This window comes from Anguilla rostrata, chromosome 2 (assembly GCF_018555375.3).
Source record: "Anguilla rostrata isolate EN2019 chromosome 2, ASM1855537v3, whole genome shotgun sequence".
In the NCBI taxonomy this organism is placed as follows: Eukaryota; Metazoa; Chordata; class Actinopteri; order Anguilliformes; family Anguillidae; genus Anguilla; species Anguilla rostrata.
The window spans coordinates 66043744-66062412 of NC_057934.1; the positions used below are offsets into that span (position 1 = coordinate 66043744).

General features: G+C 56.1%; 2 protein-coding genes across 5 annotated transcripts in view; both read left to right on the plus strand.

Moving 5' to 3' along the window:
* Window positions 1–13131, plus strand: part of LOC135248964 (nascent polypeptide-associated complex subunit alpha, muscle-specific form-like) — a 28752-nt gene extending 15621 nt beyond the window's left edge. For 3 of the 4 annotated variants that reach the window (XM_064324087.1, XM_064324089.1, XM_064324088.1), the window contains exons 2-5: window positions 235–968; window positions 1276–1366; window positions 8821–8999; window positions 9875–13131. In XM_064324087.1, coding sequence (XP_064180157.1) covers window positions 338–968; window positions 1276–1366; window positions 8821–8999; window positions 9875–12468 — 3495 coding nt within the window. In that variant the 5' untranslated portion in view covers window positions 235–337 and the 3' untranslated portion in view covers window positions 12469–13131. The remainder of the gene's footprint in view (window positions 1–234; window positions 969–1275; window positions 1367–8820; window positions 9000–9874) is intronic. The other variant, XM_064324090.1, reaches the window with a different exon arrangement.
* Window positions 13132–14096: 965 nt separating this feature from the next.
* On the plus strand, window positions 14097–17907 carry LOC135248614 (putative mediator of RNA polymerase II transcription subunit 26). Its single transcript, XM_064323437.1, has 3 exons — window positions 14097–14102; window positions 14496–14625; window positions 16730–17907. The coding sequence occupies exons 1-3, from the start codon at window positions 14097–14099 to the stop codon at window positions 17905–17907; spliced, it is 1314 nt and encodes a 437-aa protein (XP_064179507.1).
* The last annotated feature ends 762 nt before the right edge of the window (window positions 17908–18669 follow it).

Sequence of the window (18669 nt, forward strand, 5' to 3'; positions counted from 1 at the left end):
TTGGCTGCCCCAGCTTGTCACTTCCTGTTTTCTCTTCTCCTTAAACCCCAGGAGTGCATTCCCCTGCTTTTCATTATTAATTTTAAATTTATTTTAAAGCGCTCATCTTTGCTGAGCTGTCGTGCGCATGCATTGGCTTTTCTGCTGTTCTAAATGCCTGACAGTTTGCATGTCTAGTCTTGTTGGCTTTCTGAAATTTTAAGTTTTTTTTTTTCTTCCCCACCTCTTCCCCAGATCAGGCAGGAGGGCCGCACAGCACTGGGGGGTCCCGTCTGACTGAGGGCGTGAATCCCGCGAAACTGCGCCAGTGAGGGGCAGCGCCAGGCCTGGGGGGGAGATGAAACCGGATGGGGTCGACACTGCAGCGCCCATGGAAGTCCTGGGGGCGGAGCCTGTAGGCGAAGGACCGCCCATGGAGGAGGAGCCGCAGCCGCCTGCCCCGCCCTCGCAGCTTGAGGAGGCGGCCGAGCAGCAGCAGCAGCAGCCGGAAGTGCAGACGGCGCCACCTGCCCCCAAGGAGGGGAACGGCAAGCCCGCCGACCCCAAAGCCAAGACGAGAGGACCCGCTAAAACCAGGCCCGCAACTGCCGCCGGCGCCAAGACCACGGGACCGTCCGGCCCCGCCGCCCGGCCCGGAGCGGCCCAGGGCCGCATCCTCAACGGCGTCCAGAAGCCCCTGTCCAACGGCCTGGCCAGGAAGACCAACGCCACCAACGCCGCCGCCCCCGAGAAGAAGAAGCTCCCCGCCACCGCCGCCGCCGCCCCTCCTAAAAGGCCTGCGGGACCGCCCGCCCCCGCCAGACCCCCGGCCAAGGCCGCCGACAGGAAGCCCGTCGGAGTGAACCGGCCCGCCACCGCCCCCGCCGCCGGGCCCGCCGGCACCAGGACCGCGACCGGAACCGCCCAGCCCCCCAGGAAAGCCCCCGCCGCGCCCAGCAATGGGGTCAAAGCCAAGCCCAAAACCACCGGTAGGTACATGTTCTGCACTTAAGACACCTAGACTAGGTCACTGCATAGTCCGGGCCTGGGTTGTTGTCCTCATACTGCACCCCTTACCGGCTGCCTTGCCTCTGTGTGGATTCAGCTCCACATTCTAGATTATTCCATGATTACTTGAGAAGATGGTTTTGCTTACGAAGGTCAGTTTTTCCTTGATAAATGACACTTTTATTCTCTCTCTCTCTCTCTCTCTCTGTCTCTACTGCGCTCATTCCATCATTCACTTTTTCCATTCCAACTTCCTGTCTCCCCCCCTCCTCCTCCCCCAATCACCAGTAGCTCCCAGGCCAGCCTCTGCAGCTCCCTCCAAACCCAGCACGGCTGCTCTGACCAAAACCGATAGGCCGACTGTTCCCAAGGCAACCAGGTAAGGGATCCAATGGCGTGGTAAATTTTTTTATTTTTTATTTTTTTTTTTTTGCCCCTCCCTATGAGGAGAGTGCTGGGGGGCGGAGCCTGTGCACTGAAAGTTGCGTAAACGTGGCAGGCAGGCGTTCACTGAGCGGTTAGCGCTTGCGGAGTCCTCCGGCCTGCGTCGCCTGATCGCCTCTTGTGATCCTGACCGCTCTGCCCGCCGTGCGTCTGTGGTAGTCCAGCGTCGTCTTACGCCCCCCGTGGTCCAGTTAACCGATTCCTCAGGAATCCGCTCGGGCCTTTTAACTGCCGGCAGCTCAGTCCGTAACACAGCCGGTGAACAGTAGTTCAGCTGTGCACGTTAAAAAAACGTTCAGTGCGTTAGACGCGTCGCGTTTGTTCAGGTTCGTAGCTGAATCGTTGAGGGCGCATGCTGATTAACATGCCAGATACGCTAACTGGAATGTGGCTACGGATCGCGCTGCGTTACATTGCGTAATCCCTGTTCACCCCGTTTCCGTTCAGAGTGCGCGGTGTTGAGTCGAATGTCTTCATTACATTACATTACAGGCATTATCCAGAGCGACTTGCATTGTATCCAGTTATACAGCTGGATATATACTGGAGCAGCTCCTGGGGGCAGCTGGCGGGGCTGATTGGGTTTTCGGAGCGGGTGCCACACGTCCAGGCTCCTGTTCACTTGCACTGCACCCCCCCCCCCTTTTCTCTGCGCTGCCTCTGATTGGCTGTGACAGTGCCATTAAACTCCCTGTGTGATTAGATTAGCCTCTGTCCTGCTTCCTCAGTAATTCTGCTCTTTATTAAATGAGTGCAGTCCCCACCCCCCCACCCCCCTCAGTCAGACCCCCCCTCTCTGCTGGCCTCCTGGGGGCTGGGTACAGGGTCTCCTTATCCCTGCCTACCGCGCGTCTGCCCACTTCCTGCTGGAGACTTGGGAAGTGACGATGCACTTCCTTCACCAGTGGCCAGCTGTGCGCGGGTGTGCATGCGGGTGTGGGTGGCTGTAGATGTGTGCTTGTGTGGATTGGTGTGTGTTTGTGGGTGTGTGGATGTGTGTTTGTATGGATTGGTGTGTGTTTATGGGTGTGTGGATGTGTGTTTGTGTGGATTGGTGTGTGTTTGTGGGTGTGTGGATGTGTGTTTGTTTGGATTGGTGTGTGTTTGTGGCTGTGTTTGTGTGGGTGTGGGGATGTGTGTATGTGGAGATGGGTGTGTGATTGTGTGTATATGGTGTGTTAGTGGGTGGGTGTCATCGCTGTCCTCATGTTGGTTTGATTCTTAGTGGCAGTGCCTCGTGGGTATTGCATGCAAGCAGAGGGTCTGCATGGCACCAGTTACTGTAGTTCCAGCACAATGGAGCGGACTTCCTGTGTGCACTTGCTGTGTGTGGAACAGGATGTACACTAGTGCATTAACGGATGCTTGTACCGTGTGCAATAGCACTGCTAATGGAAAGTGTGTGTGTCTGCGCGCGTGTGTTGTACGACATACCAGGTGGTTGTACTCTGTGTGCGTGTCTATGTGTGTGCTTGTGGTAAGTGTGTGTGTGTGTGGTACGCGTGTGAGCATGTGCACGCTGAGCCCTGTCCGGTCTCACTGATGTAAGCGCTGATGTAAGCGCTGAGGTAACTGTAGGGAGCCGCCAGCCTTGGTCAGAGCCCCACTGATGCTGTACTGCTGAATTACCCATGAGTCCCTGAGCGATGGAATAGAACATCACTGCCTGCTGAGAGGAGAGGGAGCGAGGGAGAGAGGGGGGAGGGAGGAGTGAAATGGGCTGTGAGGGAGAGTAAGAGGTATACAGGCGGTCGGGGAGATGTACAGCAGATGGAGGGAGAGCAGAGGAAGGAGGGATAGAAGGCTAAGGAGGGGGGAGGAGCGTCACTTCGCGGGTGTGGCAGATCCTTCCCATAATGCAGCTGGGCTGTGCGGGGAGAGGCGTGTGGCTGTGCATCGTGGGAACGTGTGCGCACTGTGGATTTCCAGGGCTTCGTATGCAGCAGGGCCAGTGAGGACTGACTCTGCTCATTCCACACACACACACGGGCTCTGGTCCTCTGCTACTGGCTGACGGTCGTCCTCTCTTTATGTTTGAAACCCTCATTTCGTTCCCTCCCCCCGCCTCCACCGCACCTCTCTCACTCAGTGTCCCCTGGGGGGTTTTATGTTTTGTGCGGGTGCAGGAGAGACCTGTGCTCTGTGAAGCAGACTTGTCACTTCACTCTGAATTTGAGAGGTGGGGGGGGGGTGGAGAGGGCGCTTTGTGCTTAAATCCCATTTATCCTGACGTGCTGCTGCCTGACCGATCACTGTAAGGCGCGTGTGGCCCCTGTGCGAGCATCTGGCAGGCAGCCGCTCTGAGTGACAGGGGGGCGGGGCTGGGGGCTGCAGGCTCAGCTCCGCACACCGCTGTCAGTCTGACTGATCGCTGTAAGACCCATGAGCGCGTGGGCGCTGTGTGAGCATCTGGCAGGCAGCCGCTCAGTGGCAGGGGGGCGGGGCTAGGGGCTGGGGCTGCCGGCTCGGCTCCACATGGCGGTGTCAGTCTGGCTCGCTCTTTGTTAATGGATTAATGGAGGTGTGAACACTCAACGCTGTCAGCGTTGGAGCCTGTTTTTATTTTTTATTTTTTTTATAAACCTGCCACTGATGATCATGTCAGCCCATTACAACCTCCTGCTCCAGGAGTCCTCTATCTTATCCAGAAAGGGCCAGTGTGGGTGCAGGCTTTCATTCAAACCAAGCAGTTACACACCTGATTCTGCTAATCGAGGTGCTAAGCAAAGATTCCAGGGGGTTAATTAGTAGACTCAGGTGTGTCACTGCTTGGTTGGAACAAAAGCCTGCACCCACACCGGCCCTTTCTGGATAAGATTGAGGACCCTTGTCCTACTCTTTTACTACCCCCTGCCCTGTGTGTGTGTCTTACTAGCCCCTGTTCTCTGTGTGAAATTGGAACCAGCCTGAAAAAGCTATGGAGCGAAGCTTCGCGAGCGAAGAGGAGATTTTTTAAAAATCCTTTTTTGGGGAACGTGCGAAACAAAGAAACCGAAGCACTCTTACTGTTTCGGCCTGAGCGTTGTGTGGCTCTGTAAGCGGGCCTCAGTCAGGGAGCATCATGGGAGAGTGAGATTCCTGCGCAGCCCCCCCTGCCCCCCCCCCCCCTTTCCCCTGGCTTTGCTGCTTAATTAAAATTTCATTTTTAATAAGTGAGACGACCTCTCATCGGGATTCTGGCTTTCCCTCTCGGCTCGTCTGAGTGTGTGTGTGTGTGCGTCTGCGTGCGTCTGTCTGCGTGTGTCTGCGGACGTCTGTGTGGGTCTGTGTGCGAGCGTCTGCGTGCGTCTGCGTGCGTCTGCGTGCGTCTGCGTGCGTGTGCGTGGGTCTGCGTGGGTCTGTGTGCGTGGGTCTGCGAGCGTCTGCGTGTGTCTGCATGTGTGGGTCTGCGAGCGTCTGCGAGCGTCTGCGTGCGTCTGCGTGCGTCTGTGTATTCTTGGTTGGGTTAACTGTGCTTTCGGATGGGTTAGATGCGCCTCATTTAAACTGGGGCCTGACTTTGATCTCGCATAGTGACACACCAGGCAGCCCAATTATTTTAATTATTGTGAAATATGCAATTAATGCGACTGCCTTATAAAATTAGAAAAAAAAAAAAAAAACCCACTGGCAACAGTTTGGGACTTTTATGGCTTCTCTGTGTGCCTCCTGGCATCTTGTAAATGACTAACATTTAATTATGACCCACTGCCCCCTGAATTCACAAGCCTCAGTGCACTTCTGCCCCGCTCTACTTATAGACCAGCGGCCATAATGAGGGTGTGCCTGAAGCCCTGTGGCGTGGAGGCGTCGATGATGTCACTGAACAGAACGCTGTAAACATTCCGCTCCGTTAGAGCCTCTGCGCGCTCAGAAACAGCCAGAGTGCGTCTTCACTTCCTACTGGGGCGAGAACTGTGCTGTTTTTCTCAGGGATTTCAACTCGGTGTCTTATAGTAGCTTAGGGGTAGGACAGACCAAATAAGGATGTATGTATTTTAATCAGTTCTACGTTAGTCATTTGGAAATTCGGCTGGACGCGTCCACTGGGAAAATGTTACACCGATACTTATCCGAATGAAGATCATTGTTAAAGTGTCGCTTGAATTTTACCTATATAGTAATCGATCATTCAAAACCCTTTCCAATACCTCAGTGCTAAAAAACAGGAATGCATTCATTTGGCTTTAATGAGCAGTTGTGCCAGAACCTGGCTAACTGCGTACCCAGACCTGTGAGTGTATGCTAAATCACTATAGGGCTAATGCAAGTAAACTAGGAAACTAGGCTTACCGGAACCAAATGACAAATCCTCAGAATGTGTAAAAACAAGCCCAGAAAAGGAAAAATATGAAACCGCGGTAATATCACCACAACTTGACTTGATAGAGATGATGGAGAGAGGTAGGGGGGTGGGGTGTGGTGGGTGATGCTTTGAGCAGAGACTCGGTCGATTTTCAAGCGATTGGGTTAAATAAGTGTGGAGAGTGATTGTCGGCCATAACAAAGTGACAGTGAAGTATTTTAAAGAGTCCGTACGTTTGTTTGTTTGTTTCGTATGTTTGTGTATTTGAAAGTTGGCGTGGGTAGCTAAGCAGCGGTAATGCCTGCCTTTCCTGCCGCGTGTTCCTGCGCTCTTACGCACGGCTGGCTCTTGAGTTAAAGGCGGCGTTGTGTTGTATTATTCAGCAGGTGCTCTTGTGACATCGCTCGCTTCCTGGGTGAAACGCATCCCAGCGGCTCCGGCCCAGCGGCTCCCTCTTGAAGGCCCCAGCGGCTCGCTCTTGAAGGCCCCGGCGGCGACCGAGCCCGGTGTTCCGGAGGTGTCTTAAGGCCCGAAGCTTCCCGCGTCGCTGGACCGCTGTTAACGGCCAGCGCAGCAGGCACGGCGTGGGAGTCCCGCAAACTCCTCATGCTGGGGTCGGAGCGGGGCGGCGGGAGGGTGGGGCAGGAGGGGGGGTGGGACAGTTTTTCACCCCCCCCCGCCCCGTGCCCGCGCTGTCATGACCGTCCCACGCCGTTTCTCCTCGCGTTCCCGCTCGGCCCCGCCCCCTCGTGTCTGAGGGCCCGCTAGTGAGGCGGAGGGTAACGCGGTCGTTAGGTTAATGGCGTGTGATCGCACGAGTGACGCGGCGTTTTCCGTCTGCCTGCACCCGCGAACCCGCCCCCCCCACCCCCGGCAGCGCCTCCTCGGGTGAGCTGAACGTCCAGCTGATTCTCGGCTGACGTGCGCCACGCTGATTCTCTGTGAGACTGACTGTGTGTAGCTGATTGAGACTGATGTGCGTCACAGCTGATTCTCTGTGAGACTGACTGTGCTCTCACGAGCGATCTCTGTGAGTGACAACTGCTCACAGCTGATTCTCTGTGAGACTGACTGTGCTGCTCACAGCTGATTCTCTGTGAGACTGACTGTGTTGAGGTTGAGGCCTGCTCACAGCTGATTCTCTGTGATACTGACTGTGTTGAGGTTCAGGCCTGCTCACAGCTGATTCTCTGTGAGACCGACTGTGTTGAGGTTCAGGCCTGTGAGGCTGACTGTGGTTAAGTTAGGGCTTGCTCTGCCCTGTATCTGTGTTATTCAGTTGGTCTTTGTCTCCCGTGTGACCCGTATCGTGCCTCCACAGCCGTCCAGACCTCTCCTCCTCTCCACCACTTCCTCTCCCAAGGCTTCTCCTCCCTCTTTCTCCACCTCCTTTTTTTAGTTCTACCACACTGCCTTTTTTTGCATTCTGTTTGAACAGATGAGTCATCTGTCCTTGGTTTCAGTCACTTAGCTTTTTTTTTTTTTTCTTTCTTCTTCTTGCAAATGAGTCTACCTGGCTGAGCTGATGCCCTGGACCAGTGTAAATGGTGTCATTTTCACTCTCTCATTTTACTCTTCCCCCCCCATCAGGCCTTCCTGTCTAGTTTTGGAGCCGTCTGTGTTCATTCCCTCAGTGTTGTTTGAGCAGCAGGATCGTGTCGCCTTGGAACATGTTCTGCTCCGGCGTGGTAAAGTGGGCCTTGAACTGCAGAGCTATTTAATCATTGCTTTTTTTTTTTCTTTCTGTCAGAGCAAAGAGCTGACTGGGTGGAAAGAACACTCCCCCCCCCCCCCTTATGTCATGTGACGTGTTCGTTTGCACGTTTTTCTCCTCGGCGTAGCTCGGACCGAGGCAACGCCGCCGCGGCCGTATGTAGGCTAACGTCCCGCGCGCTGGCCGCGATGGCGGCGGGCGCCGGCGGGCGATGCTCGTCGCCCTGACACGGGTGAAGGTCATGTGGGGTTTAGTCAGAGCGCTGACTGGAGCGGGCCGTGTGCCAATCAGCCCCCAGCCCCCCATCCCCCACCCCTCCCGGGCACTGAGACTTCCCCTCAGCTGCTCCTCTCCGGAACGTGTAGGGATGGGGGGGGGTGATGATGAGGAGGGGGGGTGGGGATGAGGATGGGGGATGATGGGGGGGGTGGGGATGCGGGGGAATGGGATGGGGGGATGGGGGGGGGGGGGGTGCTTCAGTAAATGAGGGCTTCATCGCTGGGGAATAAACGCCCTTTCAGCTCGGCCCCTCAGAGGGAGAGAAACCTGCCTCACAAACCTCCCTTTATCCCTCTCCTCTCGCTGCTCCACATCCCTCTACCCCAAATCACCTCTCCCTGCTCCACATCCCTCTACCCCAAATCACCTCTCCAGCACACACACTCTCGCTCTCACACTCACTCACTCACACTCACTCTCTCTCTCTCACACTCTCTCACACTCTCTCACACTCTCTCACACACTCACTCACTCACTCACTCACTCACTCACTCACTCGCTCACTCGCTCACTCGCTCTCTCTCTCACTCTCTCACACTCACTCACTCACTCACTCACTCACTCACTCTCTCACACACTCACTCTCTCTCTCTCACACACTCACTCACTCTCCTGCTAACTCCTCCCCCCCCCGCCCACACTGCTGGAGAAATGACTAAACAGCGTATCGGATGATTAATTCAGTTTGTGACAAAGTAGATAACCGTGTGAACGTTATTCTCTCTAATGGAGTGGCAGGGCTTTCGTTTGGCTGTGCTTTGAGGTGACTGCAAACAGCGGAAATTCCTCAAATGGACAACATCTGTGGAATTTCAGCTGTTTGCCTGCCAAACCTACAGCTGGCATGGACACTTTTTTTTATTTTTTATTCTGTGGGCACTAAATGAGGTCAGTTATACCACCATGTCGGTGGCATCTGATCGAGCTCTGGAATAAAATTCCAAGAAGTCTACAGCATCGGTACAAATGTTGTGCTCGTGATGTAATCTGTCTCATGTGACATGCCAAGCGTGATGTAACGTCTCTCAGAAGCAGTCTGTTATAATCTAGAATGTTCTGAATTCCAAGTAACCTCCTGGATGCGCTCTCTAACGCGGTTCTGCTTTTCCAGGCCTGCCACCGTTCCTCTGGCCTCTCGACCCGCCCCCACCACCACCACGACGGCAGCGGCGGCAAAGGCAGCCGCCACCTCCACCAAACCCTCCTCCTCCAGAGCAGGTGCCACAGCTCCCCCTGCTGGTCGCAGCGCAGCAGTGCCGCCCACCAAGACCGCAGCTCCTGCAAAGAAAGGTACACATTCAGAGGCCCAAGATAACGCGTGTCCTGGGCAATAGAGAGGACTCTGTTCCCTTAGGGGAGTAAAGGGAACCTGTGATTTGCAATGAGGCAGTCTGGGGGACCTCTTTTTAGGTGATTTCTGTTTTGAGGCTGAGCGGATGTGGTCCTAGCTGCGCTACTCGTGTGCAGGGCTGAGAGTGACAGAGAGATGGGTCTGTTTCACACTGAAAGCATACTAATCCACTCCCCACTGCCACCCTGGGCTCCTGTCAGTCAACTTCCTGTATATGTCTGAAATGTATTAGTGCTGTCTGACACGTATACTTGGAACACAAGGCCTGTGCCTGACGCGTGTGCTGTGGAATATAATGGGCTGTGCCAGCTATGTTTGTGTTTGGTTCTCTTCGCTCTTAAATCCATGAGGGGGTGTGGCCGCTTGATAAATGGGGTGGTGTAGTTTTCTGCTCCCCAGGACGTTTGAGGCCCTTAACTTTATCTGCGAAAATGAACCCATTTTTAAAGCTTTACCGCATGGAAAAGAGAAATTCCTAACTGTAATGAAAACGACACAATGGAGAGACGTTCTGAGACCCAGTCATTCATTAGTGGTCTGTGGTTTCAGTGTGAGCAGCGTGTCCGTCAGTGCCAGCGCACGCTGCTCCCGTTCCCATGGCACCCAGCAGGCACGATGCGGAGCCCGTAAGGCTGACGAGACCAGCGTTTCCCCCTCTGGCTGCTTGTCCTGATGCCGCTTTTATTTCCCTCCAGTGTAATGCAGCCGGGTCGGTTTGCCTGGTTACCCCTGCCTGCTGCCTGCCTGCCTGCCTGCTGCCTGCCTGGTGCGCTGGGCGCTGTGTTTATCGTTTCTCTTCTCTCTGTGTTTGTAGATGTTAGCCGACCGACCGCAGCGGCGGCCAAGAAACCGGCGGCAGCAGCGGCAGCCCCCGCCCGGCCTTCACCGGCCCGACCCTCTAAACCCGAGGCTCCCAAAGCAGCCGCCGCCGCCGCCCGGCCCGACACGGCCGCTGCCGCCGCCAAGCGGCCGGCCGCCGGCGCCAAGGCCGCGGACGCCAAGCCCTCCCGGCCCAAGCCGCAGGACGCCAAGCCCACCGCCACGGCGGAAGTGAAGGCCAGCCCCCGCGCCGCCGCCGCCGGGCCCCGGCTCGGCCTCGCCAAGACGGCCACGCCCAGCCCCAGGAAGGCGGTGGGCAGCAGCACCCCGCTGGCGGTCAAGCGTGGGTCCAAGCCCACGCAGACGGTGCAGCCCCTCTCTGCCAGCGGGGAGCCCGCCAAGAAGACCCAGCCCCCCGCCGCCGCCGCCACTGCCACTGCCACCGCCGTGACCGCAGCTGCCGTCGCCACCACTGCCGTCGCCACCGCCGCCGCCATCGCCATGGTAGCGGCCGAACAACCGCCCCCCGCGGAGGCCCCGCAGCCTGCCGGGTCCCAGGGGGAGGAGCCGGAGGAGGCTCCGCCCTCTCTGTCTGTCGTGAGCGGAGTGGAGAGCGAGGCCGTGGGCCTTCCTGCCCAGCAGCCCCAGGCTCCGGCGGAAACTCCGGCGGCCATTGTGGCTCCGCTGTCCCCTGCGTCCTCGCCCGCCGCTCCTGCGCCTTTGCCCCTGGAACCAGAGGGGCCGCCACCGTCTGTGGGAGCTCCACTGAGCCCGGGCGCCGACAGGCCGGAACAGGAAGTGGAAGACGGGCAGGAGGCGCTGGTTCCTGTGGCGGCAGTGGCGCTGGTGAGTCAGGCGGCTGAGCCGGAGGCGGCGGAGTCCGTTCCCAGCGAGCTCCACGCCGCCGCCGCCGCCGCGGCTCCCAGCTGCCTCCTCCCCGAGCGAGGGGAGGCCCTGGAAAAGGCCGACGAGGAAATCAACGACGATGAAGAGCTGGGGGAGGAAGAGCGGGAGGGCGTGAGCGGCACTCTGCCCGTGGAGCAGGCTCAGCCGGGTTCTGCAGGCCCGGCCGGGCCCGTGTGGCGGGGCGGGGCGCTGGCTGCGGAGCTGGAGGAGGCGAGCCACCAGGGGGCGTCAGAGCTGAGCGCTCCAGGTGTGCTGGAGAGCGCGGACCTCCTGGGCGATGCCAGCCTGAAGGGAGCGTCTGCCAGCTCCCCCGACAAGGTGCCCGACACCCCCACCAACGAGGAGGACGATGACGAAGACCCGGTGTGCGACATGGAGGTGGGCTCGGAGCGGGCGGAGGACCCTCCCAGGGTACGGCACGAGGGCGAGGATGAGGAGGAGGACGAAGACGTGGAGATGGCCAGCGAGGGCGTGACCGAGAGCGGGCTGGAGAGCTACGGCAACGTGGACGAGGACGACTTCGCCGAGGACGAGCGCCTGGACAACCTGAACCGCGCCCCGCCCACGGCCCCGCCCCTAGCCCCGCCCCTGGCCCCGCCCGCCCCCTGGTCCCAGTGCAACCCATTCGCCGACCCCTTCTCCCAGCTGCCTCAGCAAGCGGCCGACCTGCTGACCGGGCCCTCCGAGCCCTGGGCCCCGGACCCCGAAACGCCCACCCAGTCCCCCGCGCAGGCCTGGCTGGAGCTCAGCACCCCCGCCCTGGTCCCCGTCCCGCTAGCCCGGGACTCGGCCCGCCCCCTGGGGGCGCCCCCGGCGGGGGGCATGTCGCAGTCCAGCACGCTGAGCGGGGCGGAGCTGGCGGCCCAGAGCAGCAGCAACACCAGCACGCCGGAGGAGCTGCGCCGGTACGGCAGCGGCTCGGAGGAGCTGGCCCCGCCCCCGCCGGCACAGGCCCCGCCCCCGCCGCCCCACGCGGCGCACGACCTGGCCGACGAGGATGAGGAGGAGGAGGAAGAGGAGGCGGAGACCCTGCCGGCCGACGAGCTGCTGGGCGGCCCCTCCACGGCCCCGGAGTCGGCCACGTCGTCCCCCGCCTCCTCCTCCTCCTCCTCCTCGGCCGACGAGGCCAGCGACACGGAGGGCGAGATGCAGATCAGCGAGCCCGACGCGCGCGGCATCGACAACATGGCCTTCGACAGCCCGGCCGCCGCCCAGAGCCTGCCCGCCCTGGAGGAGCGCGAGGGCGAGGGCGAGGAGGAGGAGGGCGAGGGCGGCGGGGGCACCCCCCAGTCCGCCAACTCGGCGGCGTCCTACGGCTTCGACTGCACCACCTCCACCTCCACCTCCAACTCCAACGCCCACTCCAGCGCGGAGAGCTGCAGCAAGAGCCCGGGGATCTTCTCCCTGGAGAACGAGGACCAGCTGCTGGAGGAGGCCAAGGACGCCCCGCTCATCCAGGAGCTGGGCCCGCCCGCGGGGGGGGAGGCGCGCCCCCGCCCGGAGGAGGAGCAGCACTACATGCTGTGCGGCAAGACGGGGGCGGAGCTTCCCGAGGGGGGGGCCCCGGCCCCGGAGCCCCTCCCCTTCTCCGCCCAGCTCGCCGGCGACGCCCCCGACGCCCAGGCCCCCTACTACTCGGCCATTTGTGAAAAGACTGATAACGTTCTGTCAGGTAACGTATAGACCCGCCCGGTGATAACGCCCCCCCCACCCCCACCACCACCAACCCCCCCCCCCCGCCCTGCGTCGCTGTTCATTTCCTCTCCAGTTGGGATAAATGTCTTAGGAGGGAGGGCGAGAGGGAGAGAGGGAAAGTGAGAGAAAGTTGGAGGGAAGACGATCAGCGCCGCTTCCCTCTGTGGCGAAACTATTATGATCATGATTATGAGTATATGGCTTAAACTCCTGTATGTGCAATAGCTACTACTATTTACTTATTAGAATGGTTCTTTTTGTTTGTTTGTTTTGTTTGTTTTTTTTTCCTTTTTAATTAACACTGCTTATCCAATTTGCCCTGAACTGGCACGGACTGACTGCTCTCTTGCGATGAAGTTCTTAAATGGAGGAGGAAAAGAAAAGAAAAAAAAAAAGAGGAAAAAAAACACGGAAAGGAATGAACTCTCTCTACCCTTGTGTATTTATCCTGCTCTTTTTTACCGAACAAATGTTAATGAATTTATTTGTATGTTTGTTTATTTTCGTCTTCTCCCCCCCCCGCGTCGAGACGCCCGCCCCTCTTCACACTCCTCTCTCTCCTGCACTTTAGGGTTAGCACACCCTCTCTCTTTGTTCCCTTTTGACTCTTTACCGTTTTAGCTTTGAATAAAGATTAGATATTTAACATGATGTATTTTTCCCGGACAGTTTTTATTGACATGGGGTAGGGGAGGGAGGGGACGGGGGGTGGGTGTTTTAAATTTATACGTTCTTTAGTTTTAATTCATTCTGTGGGGCAGCACTTGTGTCTTCGCGTGGAAATTAATTTCTCAGCAAGCACAAATAAAATGTATCATTTGCTGTTAGTTGATCTTAAAAAATTTTTTTATAAACAATCATGAGGCTTTACTGTGCAGTTTGTACAGTTTCTTACGGCTTTTGTAAGAAACGTGCTTTGCAAACTTAGCATGAGACAAATTTTGTTTCCCTGCAAGAGTGAGTTAAAAACTTTATGAACATAATTTATGAATGTAATTTCAACAGTCAGTAATTTGCGTACTGTACAGTATCAGGGATTTTATAAAATCCTTGATGTTGCAAGTTTATTGTGGTCGTGAAGAGGTGGTTGGATTCCGTCTGAAAGGGTTTTTCAAAATTCCACAAACATTTTTTGACCCCTAGTCCCCTTATCACATTTTGATAGACTATAAATCTCATGCACATATTGACTAGTGCCATGATACGCACCAGGTGGCAGTAGTTTGCACTGACATGTTTGGACAGGAGTTACTTTCTGTGCAATGGTGATTAGGCTATAGTATTGAATTTTGGCTAAAACCCTTCTAGTGGCCTTGTTCTCAATCCTGGTGTCAACCCCGTTGTCCCTCAACCCCCAGAAGTGTGTTTGTGTGTGACTGCTCTCACACAGCCCATCTCCACCCAAACAAACACACTCCTACGCACCTGCACCTGCCTAAGGCAGGTTTCGGGATGAACAGGTCCCTCCATTTTGTGTCCCCTTTACCCTTTTGTTGTTGTGGGGTGGCGGCTTCAGAAACGTCGCCCTTTGGCTCTGAAGCATTGAGGCCGGTGCAGACTCACGTTCCCAGAATTCCCGCTATGACCGTACACATGTACACACGGGAATTCCCACCATGACCGTACGCATGTATACAAACGGGAATTCCCACCATGACCGTACACATGTGCACAGACTGACTCTTTCCCCCTTCCCTGACCAACAGGGGAGTCAGTCTAATGAGTGGGGTGATGTAAGTGGCCGTGAATGTGATGTGATTGATTGATGTGTGTGGGGGTGGGGGTGTGGGTACGGGGGGCGGGGGGGAGAGGTATATACTGTGGAGCCCCCATCGCTCAGCCACGTACCTGCTGCTCTTCTCCCCTTCCCTGCCTGATCCTCATCATCCCGAAAACCAGAGGAGGAGCCAGAGATTTTACCCCTGGGGGCACACTCATCATTGCCAAAGACATTCCAGCTGCTGCCCTTCCCTTGTGGTCATGTGACTGCTCGGTCATGCCTGTCCTGCGTTCAGGGCCCGGCCCAGTCCGGCCCAGCCCAGCCCAGCCTGGCCCAGCCCAGTCCAGTCCGGCCCGGCCCAGCCCCCCCCCAGCCCAGCCCAGCCCAGCCCAGCCCAGTCCTCCAGTGCAGCTCAGTCATCCCGGGTGTGTGGGGCCGTGTGGAGTGGACTGAGAGCCATGGAAACGGGCCTGTTATGGGCTGTCAGTGCCTAACACGCCTACGCTGGGCTAGGAGGAGCCTTTCTTTCCAAGTCATGCATTTGTGTGTGTGTGTGTGTGTGTGTGTGTGAGCGAGAGAGAGAGAACGAGATTCCACACACCTGTTCAAGTCTGGTTTTTTCCTAACTGTGTTTATTTTTAAATCTGCATGATTGCACTTCCTGTGAAATCTTTTATTTTATTTTTTTTTGTTTCCTCTCGCATGTTGGTGTTCACAAAGGTTAATCAGCCCTGTGTTTTAGACATCAGTCCAGTTCTGTTGTTTTCGGCTGCGCGTTGTTTAACCCGAGCAGGCTTGTGATGTCACCCCACCGCCTGTGTGAGGGCGATGTGGGGTGAAGCTCTCTGTGCTTCTCACCTCTGTGCGCCTGCATGGTGAAGGCTGTCATTGTGCACGTGTCTTTTGCTGACTAACTAGCCCACGGGGGGTGGGGAGGGGATGTCATTTTTTCTCTCTGGCCTTTTGGTTTTATTTTTATTTTGTGTTTCCTGCACAGTTCTGAATGGTTACTGCATATACAGGATGTGGCCGCTTTATTGCACAAAAAAACTCAAAAAACCTTTGATCCAAGTTTCTCATCCATTTTTTTTTGGTTTTTAGATATCTGGTTTTTCTCTGCTTTGACTAACTCCCTAGCCCATGCCCTCTATTGCCATTTCCCCCCCCATGCTTCCCTTTTCTACATGCTGTGTTTCAGGCTGCCCAGCGTCCTTACCCACAATGCCTTTCAGGTCTTAATGTTCTCCTCCAGAAGAGTGAAGATGTGGAGGGTTCCCTTTTTCTGGTTTTCTGCAATATGGATTCGTAGTGAATAAGAAGGTCCTCATCCTGTAACACTCATATTGGCTTCCCCTGTTGAGTGGCCATTTATTCTTTTCCCATGAAGCACTGATGCAACCTTTCCAAATCTGGTGCAGAGTCATGAAACGGTTCTCTTGAGTGATTTATTTGAAAGATAACATTTGAAGCCAAATACCAATTCATGGGAGTTTTTGAATTTTTATATTTTAAACTGAGATGTGTGAATCTACACAAGGGTGAATGTTGGTGGGGACTACACAACCCCCCCTCCCCTATATAAAAAAAACAGGCCAAAAAACTTCCAATTATATAGCATGATGGAAAATATCATTTCATATAATAAAGACGGGCATTTAATGATGTGATTGGAATATGCTGATCAGTAGTCTGAAGTATTCCCCCCTTAGAATTCACTGGAAATTCTTATTTCATAGTTGTTCATAATAATAATTCTGGGGGGACATGGCCCTGGACCCCCCTAGTTGCAGTTCTCGGGGGTCTATGCTTTTCAACCCCCCCCCCCCTCCACTATTCAAACTGAAGTTATGCCCTTGCTACACGTGTCCAAACAGAATTCCTTTTAGTGGTTGAATTCAAAATCCGACGGGCTGGTCAAGTTCAGTCAAAGATCTTTAACTTCTTAGCCGTTAGAGAATCTTGGATCAAGATACCAGTTCACCAGCGTGACACGTCCACTAGCAGAATTATGTCAGTTAGCTGTGTCTCGCGCTGCTGTCCAGCTAGACCTGATAAAGTGACCACACCCTGGATTCTGTAGCAGCAGAGACCAGTAAATTTACCATAACTCTGCCATCACACTTTTTGTTCATTTTTATGGATAGAATGGCCTGGGACAAAAAAAAAATGATGAAATTGATCAGTTAAATGCTCTCCTCTGGGTGCTGTGTGCGCAAACCTCAGTCTACATGTTTGTTCCCTCCTCTTCAGTCTTGCGTGTCCGTTCACCAGGCCAGGGCCAACATACCGTGTCTCCATTTATGTTTCACCTTTCCACCACAAACCTTCTCTCTGCACATTTTCCAGTAACGTATATTTTCCAGCCATGTTTTCTCTGGCTAGATGTTTTTAAGATGGAGATGTGTCCCCGTCTTGGAGCCTTGTTCCTCCCCTGCTGATCCCTGTAGCTCATTTTCTTTTACGCGCTTGTGTCCTGCTGTCTTTTCTGGTGCCTGTAACACACCCCCAGTGCTCTTGGCTCTCTCACAGGAGGGGGTTGCGAGCGGGACGGACGGACAGGTGCGTCGCCGCGGAAACCGCCCTGCCCGCTGCCCTGCGATCACGTGAGCCCGCCCCGGCCGCCCCCCGCGGACCTGCCCCTGAGGCCCGGCCACGCCCACGCCCCCGCCCCGCCCAGCGCGCAGCTGCTCCGGCTGCAGCAGCACCAGCAGCAGCTCCTGCAGCTGCAGCAGAGCCGGGAACGCCAGAGGCCGCAGGCGCAGGGGGGGAGAGAGCAGGGACGGCAGAGGCAGCGGGAGGAAGAGGAGCAGCCGAGGCAGCAGGAGGAAGAGGGGAAGGAAGATGAGGAAGAGCAGCGCAGGCGGCAGGAGAAACAGGAGCAGGAAGAGGGGGAGGAGCGGAGCAGGCGGGAGCAGCAGGAGAAAAAGGAGCAGGAAGCGGAGGAACGGCACCGGCAGGAGCAGCAGAGGCAGTTGGAGCAGCAGAGGCGGGACCTCCTCCAGCTCCAGCTCCACCTGCAGCAGCAGCAGGTGGAGGAGCAGAAACGCAGGAGGCAGATCTTGCAGTGGCAGCAGGAGCTGGAGCAGCAGCAGCAGCAGCAGCAGCAGAAACAACAACAACAGCAGCAGCAGCAGCTGAAGGCCCAGACCACGGTCCTGCTGTCCCCCTCCTCTGGCCTCTGCACCATCTACGAGGCCATGGAGACCAGCGATGAGGAAGAGGAGGCTGAGGTAGAAGAGCTGGTGAAAGAAGCTGGACAGAGGTGTGAGGAGAGGGCCACGGAGGAAGAAGACGGAGGTGAAGACTCCCCCTCTCGCGGGGTCTCCGTCGCCCCCGATTCGCCCATAATGCCCGAGCGTCCGGAGCAGCAGCGCCCAATCCCGCCAGACAGCCCCCTGGCCTCCCCCTCCGGCGCCCCGCCCCGCCCGCAGCTGGACCTGGACTGGAGCAAGAAGGTGGACATCGTCCAGCAGCTGATCAACGAGACGCTGCTGCTGACGGGGGAGGGCTGCCCCCCCCTCCTGCTGCTGCCGGGCGGGGGCGGGGGCACCCTCAGCCCCCTGGAGAGCAGCCTGTGGCCCACCCTGCTGCCCCCGCTCACCCCGCCCTCTGCCACGGTCACCTCCGTCAGCAGCTTCTCCCCCGAGGACCAGGGAAGCTCCCCCCAGGGCGAGTGGACCGTGGTGGAGCTGGAGACCCATCACTGAAGAGGAGCAGGGCCCCCCCCCTCTTCCCTCCCGTCAGGACCCCCCCAGCACACAGCGACCACACCCACCAACCCACCCACCCACCCACCCATCATGAACACGTAGACCCTGAGGACCACCGTGGCCGTGCCATATCATTTACAGACTACAGACATTATTCCTTTATCTTAATGAATTTCCAGGGATCTCTCAATGACACGGAAAAACACGGGTTTGAGGAGAAAAAAAAAAAAAAAGGAAAAACTACTGATGAACTATTTTTATTCAGGAAAAGCAGATGCCCTCTGAAGAGTGGTCATCTCTTGAAGTCCTGTTTTGAACTTTTGACTCTTTAGTGTTAACACTGGTAGGGGATTCAGGCCAGCTATTGGTGCAGGATTGGTAGCAGGAACCATTTCAATAAGAGGGAGAACTCCTGAAACAATAACTGGTCTATTTAAGAGCTCACAAATTGCACTTGACAAGTAATATTTATATCCCTTCATGGTACTATGAACATTTTGGGACATTTTGCTGATCTATAATGGGATTGCACTGGAGGTGGCGTGAAACTCGTTTGTATAGTTCTTCTACACCGGCACAAATAGTCATCTACCAGAGAGCTGTCCTGACCGATGGGACCTGGTTTTTAATGTGCGTCTGTGGTTAGTATTTATTGACTCAAAGTCTTTCATTCCAAATGTGATTTGAAAGTATTTTCATCTTAGAAAGACACACGTTGCATTCTCTGAGCTTTGCCGCAACCCGACTGGTCTCGCAGAA